This window comes from Condylura cristata, unplaced genomic scaffold (assembly GCF_000260355.1).
Source record: "Condylura cristata isolate star-nosed mole 26May11 unplaced genomic scaffold, ConCri1.0 scaffold00011, whole genome shotgun sequence".
In the NCBI taxonomy this organism is placed as follows: Eukaryota; Metazoa; Chordata; class Mammalia; order Eulipotyphla; family Talpidae; genus Condylura; species Condylura cristata.
Window position 1 is genome coordinate 28,546,127 of NW_004567112.1, and position 15,663 is coordinate 28,561,789.

Here is a 15,663-nt window from a genome sequence, read left to right on the forward strand (position 1 = left end):
CCCACCCAAACCTTCCAGGATACAGTTACTTCGAAACCTGCTTTAAAACTTTGTTAATCAGATTTCCAGAAGCCATCTTTAGTCTGTAGTTAATCTGACTCACTTTTGAGGTTTACTAAACCTGATCCCTCCCCCTGACTCTGATTGGTATGCATATACATATACCAATCAATGCTCAGCTAAAGACCCAAGGGGAATTTCATGCAGATTTATTTTGGGTTTGTTAAGTGTAGATCTTTTCTCTTTGCATTTTGCTGTATGGATTCAAATGGCCTTGGCCACCTCAAAACCCAAGTTCAGTTTTCAAATCATGGAAACTAAAGACTCTGCCTTAGTTTCCCTTGCTGTGCTGCAACTTACAAAGTCTCTCCAGGCAGCATACACATACTCACCCCATTTGTTTCTTTTCAGCTATGGCTGTTTTCTAGTTGTCTGAAATTGTTGTTTCATGTATTTTGTTTGGTTTTTAGTTATTTAAGGTGAGTGGTAATTTCACCCCGGCATCTACACATCTAATTACCGTGTTGTGCATCTGCTAGTCTTCTGAATTTAAATTCTCAGACTTTTACACTTGGGTCTACACATTTGGATCCAGTTCAGATATAAGGACTTTGATATGTTAAACACAGGGCTATAAACCTCAGAACTATCCATTTCAGGGTTTGAGCCAGGCAATTTTATTTTTAAATTATCTCTGGAAATTTTGGGGAGGGGAGGTAATATTTCAGGATTTTAAATTATAAACACAATTAAAACTTACAATATTCTGTCAGTTCCTTGGGGATTAAAAAAAAAAGCCTGTAAGGTGTTAATATGAAACATAAGGTCTCATTTTCCTGGTGGGAGGGATAGTTTTGTACAAATAATAAAAAAAAAAAGACAGATTTAAATATTCTCCCGAGATGAATAAATAGGTATTGCAAACAAAATAATTAAAGTGGTTTGTTGCAAGGAAGTAAATGAGTACTGTGCAAGATCAGCCACTATTATATTTATTTTTCTGTTTGAACATCTGCCTGGGGAGTAAGCTGCAAATTGAAGCCCAAATCAGCTTTAAAAATTTTAACAACAGAATGAAAAGCATGGACTCTGTGTTATAGAGATAGTGACTTAGGTCAAAGTTTTATTATTAAAATTTTTGAGGTTCACATTTGGTGTTTGTGTGTGGAATTCAAAAGCACTGCTTCACTCTTCACTTTTTGTTTTTTCCTTTCCTCGCCTTCCCTTGTTTTTCCTTCTTTTCTCCCTTCCCTTCTTGCATTACAAGTGATTATCAGGCCTGATCGTCACCTTATGAAGACAGCTCACTAGGACAGACAACAGCATGCACATGAGGGGCTGGGTCTAACTCCAGTGCAGATAGAACAATGCTTTAGTACGCAAAGTTGCTTTCTGGCCCTTATGTGGGGAATATAGAGGTCACAGAGCCCTCAACTTGAACCAGAATTGTGGATCTATACTAAAGGGCCAGGGGATCCTTACAGACTTTGTGTCTGAATTAATGAAGTTTCCTTACCCAGCTCTTGAGACCTTTTTCCTGGATGAATTCCATGACGCTCTGCTGGGGGCATTAGATTGCACGTAGAGCTGCTTTTTGCCCTGTGACTGCAGAGTGCTGTTATGTGGAGAGTCCTGCTCCGGCTGTTCAGAGTCTAGATTCACCCTGTCCTCCACATGGCAGAGAAAGATATTTTTAGCTTGTCCCCACAGTTATTTTCGTGCTTTTAATAGCCAGGCCTGGACTTACTGAAGCATCCAGTTCAGATCCAACTGAGATCATATTTCAGGAAGATCACATCTGAAAAAGCAAGGATAAGGTTAGTAGTTGCTGAACCATGTCAGAATTGCTTTGGCCTAACTTAGAGGTTCTGTGTCCATTGGAATTAAGGGAAACTGTGAGCAGAGACAATGACATGGGATTGTAAGAATTATGAACTTGCAAGGATGGTGGAAACCAGAAGACTGAAGGAGATGTAGGGAAAAGGGAAAAAAGAAAAGGGAAAGGTGAAAAGAGTAGCAGACCAAGGAGGTAATGAAAATGGGAAAGGAGAAGTGAAAGTCAGAAACAGGGAGGAAAAATGAGAAGAGAGCTGAGAAAGATAGAAAGATGGTTAAATCTTACAGACTCAAGACCATCCATCATCCATAAACCAGCAGCCAGCAAAGGAGCTTTAATGACACTCCCCAGTAAATGCCAGGGATCTGTGCAGGTCCCCTGGATCATTGGGGCACAGATGTTCAACTTGTGCTCGTGGTCAAATATAATATAATAAAATAGAATGGAATGTGATAAATTAAAGTATCAATTAAGTGAAATGGAAAAAGTGGGCTACTGAAAATGCAAAGTTCCAAGGAACTTTCTTTGGGTTTCTCTGCACCAGTTAGCTGCTTTGACTGATTAAACTAGGGCCTGGGAAGGGTTGCCCAGAATGGTACAGAGTCTGACTGGACACCCTCCCACGTTGTGGCCATACGAGAACAGCAGCTTATTGCTGGCTGGTCTGACTGGGCCCACTCATGAGAATAGGTGTGATGGAGGAGGTGAGAGGAGGGACAACTCTGCCTCCTGCACTCTGGGCAACCCTGGTATGAAGAAGCAGGCAGAGTGCTGACTTTACTGTGAGCAGAAACCATTTGTTGCTCTTATAGAAATAAGTCATACAGATTTTCAACCAATGGGCCATTTTATTTAATGGTAGGATGATTCATCCTGGTTGATATCTTTACAAGAAGTCAGGAGTACCCTGGTGTTTCTTGGCAATGAGGAGCAGGGAAAAGTTAAGTGTAGATCGAGTTGGTCTGCTCTGGCCTCTCCGCAGGAGCAGGGAGGTGACAGGAGAGTGAAGGGGCTGTGCTGGCTGGTCTGGAGGCCAAGCTGACGCAGGTCTTTTGCTGGTTTTCAAAGGCTATAGAACAGCTTTAGTTTTTGAGATAGAAGGATAAGAAATATTCACTGCAAAGCTCTGTACTAGACACATAAAAGTCACTGAATAAAGTCAAAAAACCTTGAGAAGTACTGTTATCCCTTTTAGAGATGACACTCAGAGCAATGAAGTCCCATGCCCAAATCACAGAGTCAGGAGGAGCCCGAATTGGAACCCAAGGACATTTGATTCCAGATCCTGCACACCTCACTTCTCTGTATAATATCTTAGACCAGTGCTTCTTACATGTTAATATGCCCAGGAATCACCAGGGGATATTGTCAGAAATACACATTCTGATGCGATCTTTCTGGAGTGAGGCCTGAGATCCTGTATTTATAAAAGAGGTCACAAATGATGTCATTGCTGATGAACTACACTGTGGGAAGGAAGGAAGGATAGCAATGCCCTATCTTCCAGCTATGGCAGGGACACCCAGGCATAGCCTCTGAATTTTGTGGGGACAACTGATGAGACAGGGTGTGATTTTGGTCAGAACGCCCACTCAGTGGTACTCTCTTGCTGTCTTCGGACCTGGAGATTTGTATCCAGCACCTACCTTTACCATTTTCTTTCCATTCTCTTCCCCAACAGAATGTCCTGGTCTCTTAGGTGCTCCATGGTGATCTGAATGCAAGCGACATTCTGAGGTGCTTGCTGACTTTGCAGGGAGTGGTTCTTTTGTCACGACTTTCTTGGCATCTTCTTGTTTTCTCAACTTCTTTCAAGCCAGCTTTGTCTGTGAAGTTTCTCTGCTATCATCAACTGTAGATTACCAACACCATGGTTTTTAGTAGGGAAATAAACTTTATTATTTCTGTAGAGATGGAATGATGCTGGCATTACACAGATGTTTGATAGATCCAGGTCTTTCTAAGGAATAAAAGGAAATGACTAATAATGTGATTACACAGCCCTAAATAAGTTTAGAGCTCTATATCAATGTTTAATAATATTTCCCCCGTTATCAGAAGGTGCAGTAATTTTACTGAAGTCTTGAAAATCATACAAAAAGCTTATTTGTTCATGAGTTTTACATCTGGGTTGCCAAAATTTATATTTAGAAAGAGGAGGCTTTACCAATTTAATTGCTAGTTTGAAAATTTCTCCTCATTATAAAATTTATCCTCTTTGCCACTCAGATTTGTAGTGGGATTTAGCAGAGATTTTCTCTCTTTAAATAAAAATTTCTAAGAAATTTAAAAGATACAGATCATGATGTAGCTGACACCTATGTGTTCAACATTCAAATTTTGCCTATTTGAGATCTCAATTTTTAAGAAATAAACCATTTCAGATATAATTGAGGTCTAATCTTTACCCACTTACTAGTTCCATTAAATTCTGTATTAGTCAGTTTTTTTTATAACTGTAATATATAACAGGAAAAGCTGGATCTAATTTTCTTAAGTGGTTTGAGACTGTTATCTTTCCCTAGAGGAGGCTCAGTGATAAGACACAAGGTTATCAAGGGTAATTCATAGTGTAAATAGTATCTTCAGGACCGCTGTCTGCCATCCTAAGAGTACTGGGTTTAACCTCATCTGGAATTTCCCCCTGATTCAGAAGTAGAAAGGCTCTGTCTTTTCTTGGTATTCTTAGGATTTAGAAAAATCTCCTCAACATCTTCCAAGGAAAAGCCCCTTACATGTCAACAGAAATAGAGTCTTGTGCATTCACCTGAAACTGCTTCATGTGGTGTGTCCACCCAGGCTGGCTCAGACAAGCAGGATGTACTTTTGGCTTTGCATATAACCCCCCATCATTTTCAATCCTGTGCTGGGCACCTGTTTACACTAAGGTAACACCATGATAGACGAGGCAGGAAACAGCTGTCAGGCAGACAGAGAATCTGTTATCTGCCTCTACTTTCCAGGCAGTTACTCTCCTAAAGTCAGTGTGTGTCCTACATATCTAAGTTTTTATTATATCACATACATCTCTGTTGCAAATGTACCTTATTTGATTTATCATTTCTTTTGCTTTCCTTAACTTTTCTCTCTCCATGTGTAAAGGCTAATGTGATACTGTAAATTTATCCAGTCATTTTTGTAGCTGCATAGTAGTTCATCATATGAATTACATGGTATCTGAGACCACTTACTGACATTGCTATTATTATATTGGAGGCCTGATGAAAATAAGGAAGAGACTACTGACTCTTTCAGATACTGACAATCCTGTCTACAATTTATCCTGCTGATAGTGTCGTCATTTTTATTCTTCTCATACTTAGAAACAAGAAGCACGTTAAAACCATATCAATTGTTCATCACCTTTGTTGGGTCAAGGACTTCTTTGAAAATCTAATAGAGCCCAAGGACTTTCTCCTTAGGAGAATGCATACATGTTTATTTAAGGGACCGTTTTTGAATTGGGGAACAACCCCCACCCCTTGCGAATATCCCTGAAGCCAGCCAGAGGGGTTCGATGAAAACACATGTTGCCCCCAAATTGAGGCAATCAGATCTCATTCTCTTCTTTTCTGTGCTCTATAAGTGCATGATTTTTCTTTCAATCAGTAAATTAAGTATGTGCCCTCTGGGTAGCTGTGAAGATTAGCTTTTCTTCTTTAGAATTCTCCCAGATTTTCTTTAGTCTTAAGTCTTTGTAAGTGCAATAGAGATTTGTAGAGGCTTCCTAATAATTTATTTGACTTAAAATGAAGATTTGCTAAGCTTCGGCATTCTCTGTACAAAGTTAGAAACAATGAGAATTTTTATTATTCAGCACATGAAGCAAATCTTACATTTTATTGTTTTCATAGAAATCAACCACTAAGTATGCTACAAGACACAAAAGAACCTTTATTTCTCAATGATTGGCAAGAAGGATGTGAGGTTAACTGTGAACTCCATCTCTGTTGTCTTCTCTACATGTTTTAGTTGTACTGTATTTTTGTTACCAAATTATTTGTTCTATTGACAAAGGAGCTAGATCTAGCAGTATTTTGCCATCATTACTCTAATCCCATCAATCAACATGTGCTCCATATTCTACATCTTAGCTCCCTCTCAATATCATCCACTTGTACTTACCTCTGCCCAATCATGGTCATCTCTTGCAGAGATAATGTCTTGAGTAGGCAGTATTTTCGGTAGAGGACTTATGGATGGAACCAAGTAGGCTGCAGTAAGACAAGTAACAGAGCAGGTCAGGGGGTCTATTTCTGGAGCAACAGACAAAATATTGTGGAGCCCACAGAACATTTACCTTGTACCCACAATAGTGAGGTAATTCAGGAACACAGCGGGGGAATGACCCAATGGAGTAGGTTTTATATATTTTTTTGGTCCCTCAGAAATAAGCTTCCTTTTAATAGTAATGACAGTGAACTTAGGAAAAGATTAGATGAAGCAAATATAAACTGTAAAAACTGAAGTTTATTCTGTCACACAGCCAAGACATGTGAGGAGTTTGTGAGATGTATATATCACAGAAAAACTACAGGGTCATGTCTAAATAACCCAAATCATATGTAAAAGATCTAATAGTATGTCCTTGTAGAAAAATAATTAGCTTGAATGACACTCCCAAGAGAAAAGAATTAAAAATAATAAATATATATTGAAAAATATTTTAAGATATATCATTGAGTAGTTCAGTAGGGGGCCAAATATAAAATTAAAATGGAACCTGAGAAGTATGTGAGTTCCAAATTTAGTTTTTGTCTTAAACCAATTGGTCAAACTACATGGAGATGTTAAGTTTTTGTTCTTAAGTTATGTGAGATATAGAACATATAGTCCAGTCTAAGAGTTAATCAATGACAGATTGCCAAATAATGCTGGAAAGTTAGCATTTCAGTATAGGACTATTGAGAGAAAAGCCCTCTCTTCAGAAGGTGCTAGCAAGGAGAGTTTACTGTTTCCACCTTGAATTGAATAGAGGGGAGCATCACGCTGGTTTGTGGTCCAAGTCACAGCACCTATGATGGTTAACAGAATTTGATACTAATTTGGTAGTTACAGACTAGCAGTCCTTTTGGGTAGGTGGTAGAAGCAAGAATTAATATTCTATGTGTAATGTAAATTACAGTTATGTTTCAAAGGATTAATAAAGAAGTTCTAAGGAAAATAAGGTTGCAGATAGAGGGAAAGAGAAAAGGAGAGAAGGGAGGAAGGGTTGAGGAAGGGAAGAAAGAAGTAAAAAGAAATCAAGGGAAAGCAAAAAAGGAAAAGGAGAGACAGAAAGAAGTATATCATTCTGAGTAAGAACAGAAAACAAGGACAGTTTAATCAAATCTGAAATCACTTTAGATATTAGGATGATCTGGTATACCATATGAAATAAATATGCCTAAAAATAAATATGCCTAAAAATGTTAGCAAGGAATAAAAGACATTTTGAAAAGAGGCAAATTGAGAAAGACAAATAAAACTTTGGGAAATTAAAAGTCAAATAATTGAAGTTAGCAAGAAACATCAAATTAATACATATAAAGAGAGAATTAGTGAGCTGGAAAATATGAAGAGATTATTTAGAATGCAGCCCAGAGAAATGAGAGATGAAAAATGTGCAGACATAGGGAAGATATAATAAGATGTACACACTGTTGATTGGATCTCTAGGAGGAAATAGGAAATAATGGGGAAGAAGTAATTTTAAAAGGCATTATAGTTTAGAATTCTCTGCAATTATTGAAAGAAATTAACTCCCATATCTAGGAAGCACATGCATCTTATCAGGGCAGAATACAAATTTAAAACACACACACACACACACACACACCTGAGCACAACATAGAGTGTTTGCAGAGTGCAAAGACAAAGAAAAATGCGAAGAACATTCAGAGAGAAAACATAAGTCATCTTGAAAGAAATGCCAGTTAAACTGATCCCTCATGTTTGAGATTGTGGACTAAAAAGTGGCCCCAAGGAAATCCATGGCCTAATCCCTGGTAACTGTGTGTGTTACATTCTATGTAGTTGAAGAAATTTTGCAGAAGTGATTAAAGTACTGAGCCTGAGATTGAGAAATTTTCTTGAATTATATTGGTGGGCCCTAAATACAATCTCTTGAGATTGTATGAGTGTCCTCATAAAAGGGAGGCACAGGGAGACTTAAATATACAGAAGAAGGCTGTTTAGCCATGGAGGAAGATCACAGTGAGGTGGCAACAAGCCAGAAATTCTGGCAGCTTTCAGAAGCTCTGAGGTAAGGAACAAACACTTCCTTAGCATTACTGGAGGGAGTTCACTCTTGCCAGTATCTTGATTTCAGCTCAGTGAGATTGATTTTGGATTCTGACCTCCAGGATTTCTAAGCCACTAAATTGGTGACAATTTGTTATTGTAACTCTAAAGAACAGATACACTGGGCAAAACAGAAGCCAGAAGACTATGTTATATTGTCTTAAATGTACTAAGAGAATAGTAGTCAACTTAGAAATTCATCTTTTAAGAGTGTGATCAAAATCAAGACATTTTCCAGCAAGCACAAACTTGGTTTATTTCTAACAAATCCATTTCTAAATAACATACTTCCAGAGAAAAAATGATTCCAGATTTAAGGTTTGAGATCAAGAAAAGGACGTCTCATGAATATATTGATTAATATTGGCTAGGTAGACAAATATTAACTGTATGAATAAAAGGCAATTACATGTAATAGGAAGGTAGAATGAAAGACAACTGAAATGTTGAACATTGTTTTCACATTAGCTAGGATGATGGTGATTTTACGAGCATCATTGTGGGATACTGGTAAAATTAGTAGTTAACTTCATACTTTAAGCATGCATACTAAAATTTCTGAGGTAACCAGTGAAAGAATAATATAGAGACCATAACTTTTGAAAGAGGGTAAAACAGGAAAAAAATCTAAGGGGGACAAAAAAAAATCTAAGGGGTAAAAAGAAACAGTAGTATAAATCAGGATAGAAATCACTCCTATAGATAAGTAATCATAGACCAATATAAATAGATTGAGATTTCTGCTAAAAAAGTCAAAGATTAATATTAAAAACTACCACATTTGCATCTATGTGTCCAAGTTAAAATGTGAGACAGAGAAAGATTGGCAAAAAAGAGAGAAAATGTTAGAGCAGGCAGATAGTCACCAAAATGTTAGAAATAAAGAGGATGTCTAAATTATAATGGTTCAATTCAAGAAGGAGTTGTAATTCTAAATTGGTCTGTACCTAATTTGAATCTGAAAATGTTTTATGAGTTTTTGAAAATATAAGCTGAATGTAAAAAATAATAGACAATTCCTTGATCTAATCCTTGATCTATATCACCACTGAAACCAGCAGCTGAACAGAAAATATTCATGCCAATGGACTACATGATGTGACCCAAAAGAGGTTCATTAAATTTTAAAAGATTAGCCTTACTCAGTTTACATCCCCGGGTGACAGTGCATTTAAGGTAGAAATCAATATGAAGTTTACTAAAAAATCTTTGGGAAAACATCCCTAGTAAATATACATTAATTTATTTGAAAACAGAATCTTACAAATGATGGTCCAATTAATGTATATGATAACTTATGAGACATAGCTAAAGTAATGTTTAGGTCTAGACTTATACTCTTAACTACTTCCTGCAGAAAGTCAAAAAGTGTAATTTTCAACAGCTAAGCTTCATAATGAAAAAGTTAGAGTAATAACCATATAATAAGTCCAAAGATAATAGAAAAATAAAATCCATACAGATAAGAAAAGAAATGAATGACATAAAAGAACATCATTTCAGTCAAAACTTGCTTACAAATCCAGTTCTTAAAAAGTTGGACAAAACTTCTGGTGTTAACATGAGAGAACACACAATGATTATTATTCATGAGTGAAACACAACTCCAGATCCATTAGGAAGAAGAAAGAAGTATAGAGAAGCTGTGATCAACTTAAGCCAATCAGCTGAAAGGTCAGCTACCATGGCTGAACTATTAGGGAAAAAAAAGACTTGGGGCAAAAAAAGAAAAGCCAAATAAAATCACTGCAAGAATAAGTTTAATTAGTAATAAAAGTCTACAGAGACAACAACAGGTTGGATGGGTTAATCTAAAGATTAGAGAACATATTTGTGCATGTAGCAAGTACTTTGTATTCAGAATTTCTAAATAAAGTCCCACAAAATCAATGTTAGGAACTAAACTGATGGAAATTGGGCAAAAATGCAAGCACAAGAAAGAACACAAATGGTTCATAAATGTCTGACAGATATTTAACTTGGTTAAGAATGAATGACATGGAAATTAAAGTCATTTGAACACAATGGGTTGACCAATATTAGGAAGCCACCTAATATTAGGTGAGGGGAAGATGAAGATAACAGTTTAGGGCTGGGCATGGATATGGTCACTTAGTCCATTTGCTATTACCTCTTAAATTTGAATGTTAGTATCGCCCTATCAAGGAACTCTTATTCTAGCTATAAACTCTAGAGAAATTCTGATACAAGTGCACCAGGACACATGCATAAGGACGATGGCCATGGAAGCTTGGCTTGCAATGGCAAGCACATATGTTCAAATGGTAATTGACAGTAGGGTGAATAAATTGTGGCAGTCACACAATGCAATAGCATACAAGTGTGAAAATGAGTCAACAAAAGCTTCACCCATCTCCATAACTAGGTCACAAAAACTTCATGAGTTTTAGACCTTGGTGAGCATTAGCATTATCTGGAGAGCTAATGGGGTTCAGAGAGGCATTGTTTGTTGGAGTGGGGCAGGGCTGAGCCCTGTAATTTTATCAGCTTTCCCAGGTGGTTCTGATACACACCAACCTTTGAGAACAATTGTGTTAAAACATAGTTCCAGGAGGCATGCAGACTGACTTACACAAAGCTAAGCAAAATGTATGAAGACTATGATTTGGGTTACTTACATAAGTCAAAGCGTATCCAAGCTGCTCTTGATGAGAAGGAAAGGGTAAGTCTTTGGGGAAGAGCATCCAACCGGGCTGCAGGGTACTTTTTATTCCATAGCTTGAAGGAAGGCACACTGAAATCTTTTTATTATTCTCACTTTATGTTGATAATGTCACGTGCTCACATATATTCCACAATATAAACTTAAAAAGCAATATGATAAGCAGGATTTATTTTGAGGCTGCACACTTCAGTGGGCATCTGGGTGGGATGTGTTACTGTTTGTTCTGTGCTGTCCTGACTTCAGTGAGGTCAGTGGAGGCCACACAGTATATGCATATTGTCTTGCTTTTGCTCATCTGTCTGGAAGAAATGTTCAACTGGAACAAGAGAAAGATGCAGAGCAAGTGAAAGTGAACTGGGCCACGGGAGGCAGAAGTCTGTAGAGATCTGTGGGAAAGGCATATGGCAGCTAATGGTTTCAGAATATGGTGCAGTCTTGAGAGAGCAATTTGAGAAAGGAGCAGCCTGGAGATCCAGGCAGCTGGGGCAGGGACTGAGCCCCTTAGTTGTGTTGATTTGTCCTGGCTCATTTAGTCACTTAGTCCAGGTGCTGCTGCAGGGTGCCACAGAAGGTTCTGGTGAGACCAAAAAGCTGCTTATGTCTTGGAGTCAGGATCCCTCGAGTTTCCAGGATCCTGTTTGGGGTGCAGTGGGGAATGCTCACTGACTGCCTCCAGGAATTTGAGGACATAGGAGAGGTTTAACGAAGGGTTCCTACGGTAAGTCTGGTGTCAAGAGTTAAGTGAGAAAAATAACTTACTCGACACATCTGTTTGCTCCCCAAGGCATGTTGACTCTGACGAAATGCCCCATATATAATTACAGTGTTCTTTATGACCTTGTGATTTTCTAGATAAAAATCCCTTCCCTAAATCCTACATCCCTTCTCCATGTAAAGCCAACTACCTGACTTATTGCTCTTTTTTATATTTCTGCTTTCTGCTAGATAAGAAGGACATGCCATTTCTCTCATCCTGCTATCCATGCACAGGGCAGGGCCTCCCTTAGGACAGCTAAAAGCAGAGTACAAACCCCTGGGCTTAGCTACAATCTCTGCCCCATTTCCTGAAGGCCATTTTCTACTTTCTGGGCTGTCTTACCTAGTCATCCTGAGAGATGTAACCCCCTCAGTATCCCCATCTTTGGTCCCAGTCCAACAATACCATCTTCTCTTAAAAGAACTTTTGTCTAAAATACAAAGTTCAACACAGATTCAATATATTCCTCTATTCTTTTGAGATCACCATGGCTCATCATGTGTGGGCACTATTGAACATTCTACAAGGATGCTTCTCTAGATTTCTTACTTTCTGTCACTTCTAGTATGTTGCATCCTTTGAACTCTTATCAGTACCTGAAGTACATTTGTTGCCATTTCTCTTAAACATGGTGCATTCCTGTTTAAGTGATTTTGAAACCCCTCATCGCTCATTTCTAACTCCATTACCTCATTAGCTCCATTTGTACCATCGTTTTGTGTCAAAGATAGATAGTGTCACTGCAAAGGAGAAAGTCTTAAGACTTATGTTAAAACATAGTTATTCACAGTTAAAATTTTGACTTGCACCAGCCACTGATTTAGTCACATTTTTAGTGAGCCAGAGATTTTCTTAACCTGATTCTCTCCTACCACTAAAACCCTTGGTTTATGTGAGTTTCCATTTTGTGTAGTTGTTCCTAGCCATGGAAGCTTTGTTCCTTTCTAATCCTGTCTCTGGCTGCCAGAGGTTTTTAAAAATATAAATCTGATTATGGCTTGCTTGTGTCATGTCTAAAGCCTTTCAAGGGCTCCTCATGACCAACCCTTTGTGTGGGTGTTCAAGTGGCATTTGTGGAATCTCTCCACCAGCTTCTGGCCTGAACACAACTCCAAGTCTACCTTTGACCACACCTCCTTTTTTGCCCCCACTTAACCCCAAACAAGCACCTTACCTGCTGCCTCTACCAGGTAAGGTGCTGCTCCATCCTAAGCTCAGACTCAGCCTATGTACTACTTTCTCATAGAAGACATGTCCTCGGAATTATTTCCTCTGGCCTGCTCCCTTTGCTATTTCTCTGCTTGAGAGTGCAGTGGGATAATAATAGGCTCTATCTCATAAAATTTCTAGGTTTGTTGTAAGTACCAAGTACCAATATATGTAAAAGAGCCTGATGCATGCTCTGCCATGGAAACTACAATGGAAGGGGTTTCCATCCTTGTAGATTTTTTTATTACATCCCTCAGAATATTTTACCCTATGGTAATCCTGAGCCTCATTGGATGGGACCTGACTCATTCATGGCTGTAACCCCAGTGCTTAGTACGAAACACACCACAAAGGAATGCAGGGTACTTTTTGTTCATTGAATGAGTGAATGAATGAATGGCTATATATTCAAATTTTGTATGCACATCTTTTTAAAAAACTGAATCAAATTATTAAAGAATTAGAGGATGCATGTTACATTTTAGTTATCTAAGTTAGAGAACTCCAGATATTTTTGTGTAGACTAAGTAGTAACTCCCAACTGGAAATTTAGCCTTGACTGTCAATGAATGTCTACCATGACATTAGACAGAACTGATTCTTAGTGACTTCATTGAAATCAATGGATTGATGGTTTTCTGATAAACATGTTTTCCCAGCCTTCAGGGAAGATGTTTACATTTTAGGGTTAACAAATACTTATAAATAATGAGCTATGTGACCCAGGCCCAATTACTTACTCTTTTGATATTAGCAATTCAGCCTTTATCTTAAGTGAATGTCTCCTGATAGGTCTTCAGCAGACACAGTTCGTGCGTTGATGTAAGCTTGTGCTGGTTGGCTTTGCAGGAAATCAGCGACCCGGAAATCCTGGATCTGGTCCACAGTGCCCTTGGCAGGATGACTGTGGTCAGGCAAATCTTCCCATCTGCAAAGGACAACCAGAAGTGCATGAGAAACAACCACCGCATCTCCTCCCTGCTCTGTGATCCCCAGGAAGGCTACCTCCAGATGCTCCAGGTCAGTGCTCACCACATGAGCTCTCTCTAGGAGGGAGTCTCACTCAAATCCTTGTCCGCCCACAGCCAGCGATGTGTTTCAGCTCCAGCTAAACCCCATTGCCTACTGACTTTAATTACTAGAACTCTGTCATTTACTGAAATTGAAACCGGTCGACTAGGCAGTGTCTATGGGCAGTATTATTAGGCAATTATGCCTATTGTCAGCAGACAGGGCATTTTAGCTCATAAGGGTGCCTCTTGTATTTAAAAGTTAGATGTTTAAGGAGTAAGATTTCTGTCTCATGGGCCTTTTTTTTTTGATTTATTTATGTATACATACAGAATTGGGGTACAGGGGCCTCTGGTGAGAGGCTTCACCAGAGACAGAGTGGGGCACAGAACAGGTGGACTGACAAAGTACACTGCTGAGGGGAGCAGCGGGCAGGTCAGGAGAGGTCTGCCACGCCAAGTGGAACACTGCCAGGGCTGGGGATTGAACTCATGCTGAAGTGGCTTTAGCTTCTTAGTGCTATGCTTTAACCCTCTGTACCACCAGGGAGGGCCCTCATGGGCTTTTTTGATGGCTGCTTTGTGTGGGATGGGGTCATCTGGGGAGGGGCTGGAAATGGAGTCTTCCCATTGGGAGACATGGCTTTCAGCCTGGCTTAGGCCCTTCCATGTAAGAAGTCAATAATACGGTCAATATTATTATGGCTCATGGGAAACAGCTAGGATTGCCCCAGCTCATCTGCACATACTATGGCTTGTGTCAGCCAGGATGCTGAGTCCTGGCTAAACAGAGACATGTTCCATTCCATCCAAGGTGGGACACACAAAGGGGCTATGGTCTGTCCTTCTGCCACTCCTTTGGCAGAGAAGTAGTCAGTGTTTTGGGGCCTTGGAGTAGGATGTGGAGCTGTTGGGAGAAGTAGTTTTCTCTGAATGTTTGGGTGTAACAATGGGACACTGTGGAAGCTGTCTGCTGGCAGTCCAGAGTCCATTTCCCCATTAGGAGTATCATGTGCAAAAAACCTTTACTTTGATGCTAAATAATTGGACATTTCTCCCAACTGGGATTGCGAAAATTGCCCAGAACTTTGTGCACATGATATGCTCACTATTTAGCACTTGAAACCAGTATACTTTCTTTAATCAGTCAGGAAAGGGGGAGGGAGGGTGGAGGTCAGAGTTGCAGGTCAGAGATGGGCTGAATCCACCACTTCAGCATCAGCCCCAGCCCAAGACATTTGGGTATCACCAGAGCAGGGGGTGCACATCGTGGGCTGGGGGTTATTAGGATCTCTGGAGTGGACGGGTAATTTGGGAAAGCATTGGATACATTTCATCATCTTAAGTTGGTGGGGGCAGGAGGACAGAAACATGCCCCAACTGATGGTGCACACTAGAAATACTCTTGGTTGACACGGAAACAAAGCAGACACTGATTATAGCTGGAATAATGCCCACACCTCCCACCCCTTTTCTCCAGGGGGCCATCAAATTGGCTGGGTTCTTTCTAAAGTGGTGACAAGTTGAGTTGGACATGAGAGTGGACAAAGGCCTCTCTAGGACTCATGGATTTGAGAGCCCTGGACATATAGGTCAGAGGTAGAAGGTGCTTGATGCAGGATTTTCTGCTTTCGGGCATTCCTGGCCTTCTTTGCCACCTTCTCCTCTGTAATTGGGAGGAATAGTTGAGGATAAAGTAAGTCCCCTCACTGGGGTTCATTTTTTGTTTCTTTCTCCCCCCATGTAGATGGAAGCAGGTGATGATATAACCTCTAGCAGTGCACCCCATTTCCTCACCCACTTGGGGAGGAAGGAGAAGGAAATCCCCTCATATCCCTGTTCTTGTGGGACACACTGTGAGAGGCTTTCATTGCCCAGAAGG

At 39.5% G+C, this 15,663-nt stretch overlaps 1 protein-coding gene across 2 annotated transcripts in view; it reads left to right on the forward strand.

Moving 5' to 3' along the window:
- GRID1 (glutamate receptor, ionotropic, delta 1) overlaps positions 1 to 15,663 on the forward strand; it is a 563,561-nt gene that overhangs the window by 363,488 nt on the left and 184,410 nt on the right. For both annotated transcript variants that reach the window (XM_004680682.1, XM_012723971.1), the window contains exon 6: positions 13,621 to 13,791. In XM_004680682.1, coding sequence (XP_004680739.1) covers positions 13,621 to 13,791 — 171 coding nt within the window. The remainder of the gene's footprint in view (positions 1 to 13,620; positions 13,792 to 15,663) is intronic.